The sequence below is a fragment of the Pseudorasbora parva genome, chromosome 18 (genome assembly GCF_024679245.1).
Source record: "Pseudorasbora parva isolate DD20220531a chromosome 18, ASM2467924v1, whole genome shotgun sequence".
Classification (NCBI taxonomy): domain Eukaryota; kingdom Metazoa; phylum Chordata; class Actinopteri; order Cypriniformes; family Gobionidae; genus Pseudorasbora; species Pseudorasbora parva.
Genome location: NC_090189.1, coordinates 44072518 through 44080213, shown reverse-complemented (window position 1 = coordinate 44080213; position 7696 = coordinate 44072518). Strand labels below are relative to the sequence as shown.

Sequence of the window (7696 nt, the reverse complement as noted above, 5' to 3'; positions counted from 1 at the left end):
AGGAGCTCTTAGGGTGTGTCCAAATCAACTTTTGCTAGTTAAAAAACGTTCGGTCTGCCGGTGCATGATCCAAAAGGGTCGTCCCTCGTCTCTTAATGAGTCATGGGTGTGGTTAACGAGCTATAAACCAATCAGAGCCTCGGCCCCCTTTCCCTTTAAGAGCCAGTTGTGCTCGAACCATGAGCGGATTCACGATTGACATGAGGAGACACTTTTTATATTGAAAATACATTATTTTGTGTGTACATTTTTTTTTTTGAATCAGTTTTTGAAAATTATTGATGAACTTGGCACACTCTACAAAATGCTGGGTTAAAAACAACCCAAGTTGGGTTGAAAATGCACCAAACCAACAATTGGGTTGTTTTTACCCAATGGTTGAGTTGTTCTTACCCAGCAATTGGGTTGTCTTAAGCAACATTTAACCCAACCACTGGGTTAAAACAACTCAACCACGGGGTAAAACAACTCAATTGTTGGGTTGGTGCATTTTCAACCCAACTTGGGTTGTTTTTAACCCAGCATTTTTTAGAGTGCAATTAAAGAGTGATAGTAAGAGACAATTAAACAATGACAACAGCTCAACAATAAACAAGTTGGCCTATGTAAACTTGCAACAGAACACATTTTATATTATTTTACTTTTGATTATTTTATTTATTTCTGAAGAACTCTTTAGTAGCCTATATTGGTGTACTTTAAAGGGATGGCTCACCCAAAAATAACAATCCTGTCATCATTTACTCGCCCTCATGATGTCCCAAACCTGTATGAGTTTCTCTGTTCTGCTGAACTCAAAAGAAGATATTTTGAAGAACGTTTGTACCCAGGCTGCTTTGGGGGCACCATGTACTTCCATGGTAGGAATTCAACATGAAGAAATGTTTACGGCTTTGGAACAACTTGAGGGTGCACTGTCTCTTTAAACTAAAATTAAATTACATTTTCTTTATTAATTTACTATTATGACTATATGCAATTTTTTGTCCCATTTTTATCGAAATATTTTTTAAATGTCAAACTTTATATGACATGGTTATTTATTATTAATAGCCCTATAGACCCTTTTACTGTTGGTATACAATGATGACGTAGCAACGTATGCGCGCGCATTTTGGCAACAAACTGTGGCGAGAATCAGCAGCATGTTCGGCTACCAGATCCGTGTACTATAGTGGAGTGGATAGAAGACGTTCGCAGATGGCCAGATATAACTTAGTGGTCGGATATAAACGTATTTAGTTGAGAAACCGAGCGTGTACACCCGAGACAAGCATATAAATCACTGGATGCTTATGAATACGTCGTCTGTGGGCATGTACAGAATGTCCAATACAATTTTCTACATTTATTCTTATTCTTCACACAGACATACATTTATCCTTTTCCTTACATTTTATGTTGTTATTGATTCGTATGTGTCGACACACTTTTGTTTAAAGTCTAATTTTGTAATGCTATAGTACTTTAATAGCAACTATGTTGCTTGCATACATTTCTCAGATGGTTATTTTGCAATTAAACTATTAATAAAATCATTACAAATGAAATTGATAAGTACTGTGATTATTGATATGATAATCTGGGGGTGGGGGTACATACACACCAGTGGCAGCCAATGTTGGGAGGTTTATTATAAAGCATTAAGTTTCAAGTGCAGTAAATGTTTTACAAATGTAATTTTTTTATGCGAGCATTTTTATGTCCTCGTTCCAATCAATGCATTAATCACCTGCAACCACAGGTACCGCCGGTTCTTCTGAAACGGGCGTGATCCTGTCGGAATCCTATAAAACTTAAGCCCATTGGTGGAAATAATATATTATCCATTAAAAAAACAATAGGCCTCCCTTTAGTTCACGGATGTGTCCGTCATCGCTTTCAGTCTGAGACACTGAAATGCTTCTCTGCAAAGGCTGCAGTTTGTCTTGGGTTCATCATAAGTTGCTGGACAGGCCCACTGATACCTTTTGTTTCTATTCAGCCCTATATCTGGAAATCCTCTTGCGTTTAAACGGTGGACGCGAGCTCGACATGTTTTTAAAAAAACGCGCAAGTTTCCAGCGCATGTTCTCAAGACTCTGTCGCTATGGCAGCAAAGCCGCAAAACTCAAACCTGTGCATCGCGTCCCATATTGGTTTGATTCAGGACGCGTCATTTTGCTTGTAAATACGGGACGATTCCGTATTTCAAGGGCCTGGTGGCAACCGTTTAATTTGTTTCGTTCTGCTCGTCGGAATTGATCCATATAACAGCACAAAGGAGTTCGCTGAAATATTGGTGGGGACAATTTTGCCATCTTAAAATATTGATTGGGACTACCCAGATAGCAAGCATGTTTGGGCCACATGTGGGTATTATGATATGGCATGGCTGAACAGATATGGGCCATATTTGTTTTGCCATAACTTTAAAATCGGCAGGAAATGGTTCTTTTGGTTCTCAACTCATTCTGAGGGATATGGCCCAGATAATGCACACATAAGGGCCATATGTGTTTGAGCTATGGCACAAAGTGAGAAAGGCTGACTTGTGGTAAACCTTTGGATTATATATGGAAAAACACAGGACACCTGAAATCAAGCGCAGCTGACCTCCGAGGTTTCACACCTCAGGTGGTTGCATCTCATTAGTGGAATGAATCTGACTGATACGCAGGGGCGTAGCACCAAATTTTGGGCCCTGGGTACAAACCATCTTGCTGGGCCCCCGTACGTGTACATGTATGTGTATGTATAGAAAACGGACTTCCCTGCCTTGGGCCCTGGTTACTCAGTACCCTTTATCCCCCCAGTCCCACGCCCCTGCTGATACGGCACCATTTTCTCATCTGCTCTCATGAGTTTCCGGTCACGCATATCTTCAGGTAAGTGAGGTTTTGGCATTTCAAAGTCTTTTTAAAGTTATTTTGTGCAGCATTATGTATTTGTTTGAGGAGGGTGTCGAAGTAGCCTCAGTTGAGTGTATTTACCATTTCAATCCCATGTGTAATGCAGCACCCAGTCACCCAACGAGTCATTGATTGATGATTTAAAACTCTGGACTAGTTTTCTTGCGTGCGTCGTTTTTAACGCGCCTCAACTATCGTACAGTCTGACATTTATGACAGTTTTGATCTTACAGTGTGAACATGGCTTACAGCACTGATTATGTTTGAACAGCCTGACAAGGAACAATCGTGAAGGACTATAATAAATCTAAAAGTGTGCACCCGGGGTAAGTTTTGTTGCGGCCGCAACAAAGTGAGTTAGTTATTTTTTGGTGCAAAAAATAAATTAATGAATTCAACCTGGCTAATGATAAATTACAATGGTTAAAAAAAGTGACAATAAATTATGACGAATCATATTTTTGGTTGAACTATCCCTTTAGTTTAAGATGTATTTTAATCATAATTATGCAGACCTAGCTTCCAGGTTGTATTGCTGTTAACATTATTTAAATGTAACTTTTTATTGCAGGTGCAGTCGGTTGAAACAACGCCAGTCCCAGCAACACACTTCCAACACTGATGAGTGTCACAATTCACCAGTGTGAGTGCCCGTGCTCACCACCAGAGGGCACTCCAATCCGGACTGTCAGATGTTTCAAATGGCATTTTCATTCAATACTTTATATACTGTTTAATAAAGCGTCTGTTTGGACAAGATTAATGTTCAACATATAAACATACACTGTCAATGAAGTGTTGTCAACGGTTTTTATTAGTTTTAGTTTGATAAACATGATGATATAACATTGCGGCTACATGAAAAGAGGTTTTACTGTTATAAATAAATGATTTGTGAGCATTAGCATAGCGTAAGGTTTTAGAATAAACACGAAACACACGTGATGGCTGTCATACGGCAAATCGGCCAATCGTGGATCAGCTGTGTCGTCATCAGAGCTCTTGCATCCACCTGCAGCCATCTGCAGCGGCTGCATCAGCCAGCTGCTCTCTCGCGGTACTTTGTTGACATAAGTCACAGTCATATGCCGTTGGCGCTGTCTCAAGTCGGACAAAATTTCTAACCGGCATGCACTGCTTTAAGTCAGCTGCCGATCGGTCTGCGCATCGCTAGGTGAAGTCGAACAAGCCTATTAACGAACTGGAATGCAGCACAGGTTTTGTGAAAAAATTCAAAACCATTTTTTAAATCACTCTTAACTATTCTTGATTAATGTCTTCCTTTAAACCCTGTCCAGAAACTGCCCCTACAGGTCCAGAGGAGAATCAAAGGTAATCAATTAAACTAAAAGGGGAGGAGCCACCTTCACTCAATGCTGTACAAAATGGCCAAGCCAAGCACTGGTGTGTGTTGTGGCATTTGTGTCAAAGTTTGCTATGATGGAGTTTCTGAAAGGTGTCTTAGTGGTGGTTGTGATTGTTGCATTTGATCTGCCTAATGCATGGGGAAGTTTGAGATACAGTCAAAGTCCAATTGCACAGGAGCCTTTTGGCCTTCAGGAGAAGCAGCTGTTGCAGGGTCCAGTGAAGCCTTTGGATTGGAAGTATCCCATTGTTCCCGAGGTGCAGAGCGAGTTGGCGGTGAACTTCCAGTTGAGGCAACCCGTGACTCCCAGCAGCGTAGCGGTTCAATGCGGAGAGAACCAGGTTCTTGTAGAGGTCCAGCAGGACTTGTTTAGCAATGGTCATTTGATCCAGCCAACTGGCCTGTCTTTAGGCGGCTGTCCTGTTGTTGGTCAGGACTCTCAGTCTAAGGTGCTCATCTTTGAGTATGAGTTACAGGACTGCAACAGCGTGCAGATGGTAAGAACTCCTAAATCTAAATTTTTTTTTTTTGTGGCAGAGGGTTGATAAAAGTTAATGTTGTATTTTCACCGTTCTAAACTTGCGCTTGAAATAACCCTTCAAACCAACAAGCCCATCTTGGTATGTGGCATCTGTTTAAAAACCCTCTTGCTTAACCCACTGATTCAATCTCTTCCAGATGACTGAGGATGAGCTTGTCTATACCTTCTCTCTTACCTACACCCCTGAGGCTCTTGCAGGTACTCCGATTACCCGGGTCGAGGGTGCAGTTGTTGGTGTTCAATGCCACTATCAAAGGTAAGTGGTCTGTGACTTTCACTTCCTCTCGCGCAACGGGGAGCCCATTTAATGGGTCCTTTAATGAACCACAGGCTTCAGAATGTAAGCAGTGATGCCTTGAGGCCAACATGGGTCCCTTATGCCTCAACGGAGGTTGGTGAAGAAGCCTTGGTGTTCTCCCTGACGCTTATGATGGGTTGGTACAGGTTTTTGATAAAAATAAATCCTTATTCTTGTTTGTTTTTCTAAAATGTTCCCTTTTTCTCTGTAGATGATTGGTCCAGTCAGAGACCTTCATCCCTCTATTTCCTGGGTGGCATTATTAACATTGAGGCATCTGTGAAGCAGTACAATCATGTGCCTCTGCGTGTGTTTGTGGACAGCTGTGTGGCCACTCAAGGGCCTGATGTGAACTCCCTTCCGAGATATTCCTTCATTGAGAATCATGGGTAAGGTCATGGCCCTTGATGCTATAGGACCGTTTTGGTTGCTTTTTAACCAGTCATGGCTAGGGTCTAGTTGCTCACTTTCTCTATAGTTGAGTTACTCTTTGTCTTCAGGTGCTTTGTGGATGCCAAGGCTACAGCTTCCAGCTCCCGCTTCATGCCTCGGTCCCAGGTTGACAAGGTCCAGATCCAGCTGGAGGCGTTCGTGTTCCAGGAGAGCTCCAGTCCTTTTGTATGTACTACGCATATCATGAGTTAATTCGACTTCTCTTCCCATCTTCTTTGGTTTTCTGACGTGTCTGTCATCCCTTGCAGATCTACATAACATGTGTTGTGAAGGCAACTATTGCTTCTGCACCCAGTGACGCTCAGCACAAATCCTGTTCATTCGCCAATGGGTACGTTGCACTTTATCTTATTTTAAAGCGGCCTTTGCTCATGTTGAAGGTGGTGTCTTTGTCTTGGTTCAGGTGGTTTGCTGCTGATGGAAATGACCAAGTTTGTGGTTGCTGTGACTCAACATGTGGTCCTGATGGTGGAATTGCTGCTTCTCCCTATGGAGGTTAGTAACTTTTGCTCTTAAGGTTGCGTTTGACGTTTTAACTGCTCTAACCTGGCTCTCCTCTCTCTAGGTGTTCAGTGGGAAGGCAAGGCTACACTTGGTCCTGTGGTGGTTCAAGGCCAAAAGAAAGTTCCTCAATAAAGCTGACATCAATTCTTGCTTGTATCGGACTTGTTATATTTATTTGTTCTCCCTATCATATTTCTGTGCTCTCAAAAGGCTTGTTCAACTTCATGCAGCAACGCACAGACTGATCAGTGGCTTTAGCAGTGCATTCTGGGTAGAAATTGTCTGACATGAGATCATGCCCATTCCAAAGTGCTGTAAGTGGCTCGAGCAGCTGACTGGTGCTTTCTGCGCAGCTTCTCCAGAGCGGCTGCTTGACACTGTTTCATGATTGACTGGCTTTACGGCATGACAAACACTCATTTGGTCCCTTTAGTTCCCCTACTGGTCACAAATCTCTTACTCTAAACTATTATCATTTAGTTGCAACATTATATTGTCCTTTATCAACTGACTACTCATTAGACTTCACTTCAGTGATAGTGTAGTTTTTATGTTGAGCTTCATAGACCCTCTTCATGTTTCTCAGAGTGAAAGTAATCATAGTTGAGTTACCTTTTATAGTGGTGACTGGAGTACATTAAAGGGGGGGTGAAACACGCAGTTTCAGTCAATCTTGAGTACCTATAGAGTAGTATTGCATCCTTCATATCTCAAAGTCTTTAGTTTTATTATATTTATAAAATAAATATAGGCTATACCAAGTCTTTCCGGAAAAAAACGAGCGCCTTGAGGCGTATCGTGTGGGCGGAGCTATAGAATGACGAATGCGCACAAAGCGGTGACGTCCTCAAGCGTGGAGAAACCCCATGGCTATTGAGCTCAGCTAATACAGATCTGATCCAGAATCATTCGGAGGCTAAAATAAATAGAACAGGAGAAGCAGCAGCAGGACGTCCGTCTCTGTGGTATGGACTGTATTTAGTGGCCTGTCAACATTTGTGTCTTTACTCGCAGTTTATGTGGACATGATTCGGTTTATGGACTATTGCATGCGACTAAACCTTAGCAGTAGCAAGCAAAATGGTTTTGCATGTCAGACTAGTGTAACGTTATACACAGAACAACAATGGAGTCCGTTAGCGCATTTGGATGACGAAGCACGCGATCGTGTCGTTTACTGATGTTTACTCACGCGACGATAGCCGACAGCACAGACATTTGAAGCAGTTTTACTCACCGGCTGCTTCCAAAGCAGGACCGAACCTTTATCGCTGGGACCGCTCAGTCAAAAACACACTTCTTTGGTATGATTTGGTGAAGTCCTGACAGCAGTGGCCGTGGAAATCCCCTTTGAGACGCGACTGAAGCGATGTTGTGAAGCTTTCCATCATTTCTGCGTTCAAATCGGTTCAAATGCAGCGCTGCCTTCCCAGAATGCTGTGCTGAAGCGTTGAAATCGCTCGATGTCACCCATAGGAATAAAGTGGAGCGCGGCGTGGACTATAATGACAGAAGTGTTCACGGACGACTGGATCTGCAGCTGAGAGTGTGTATGGGCGTGCGTTTCCTCTCTCGCTCTAGTCACGCGCGCGCACCCTACCGGGAGAAGAGCCCGTACGGCCCATACAAGAACCTTCCGCTCT

General features: G+C 42.6%; 1 protein-coding gene across 1 annotated transcript; it reads left to right on the top strand.

Moving 5' to 3' along the window:
• Positions 1-4321: 4321 nt before the first annotated feature.
• Positions 4322-6185, top strand: LOC137046086 (zona pellucida sperm-binding protein 3-like). The gene is made up of 8 exons (XM_067423139.1): positions 4322-4754; positions 4936-5054; positions 5129-5232; positions 5308-5485; positions 5597-5714; positions 5798-5880; positions 5953-6044; positions 6115-6185. The coding sequence occupies exons 1-8, from the start codon at positions 4329-4331 to the stop codon at positions 6183-6185; spliced, it is 1191 nt and encodes a 396-aa protein (XP_067279240.1). The 5' UTR covers positions 4322-4328.
• The last annotated feature ends 1511 nt before the right edge of the window (positions 6186-7696 follow it).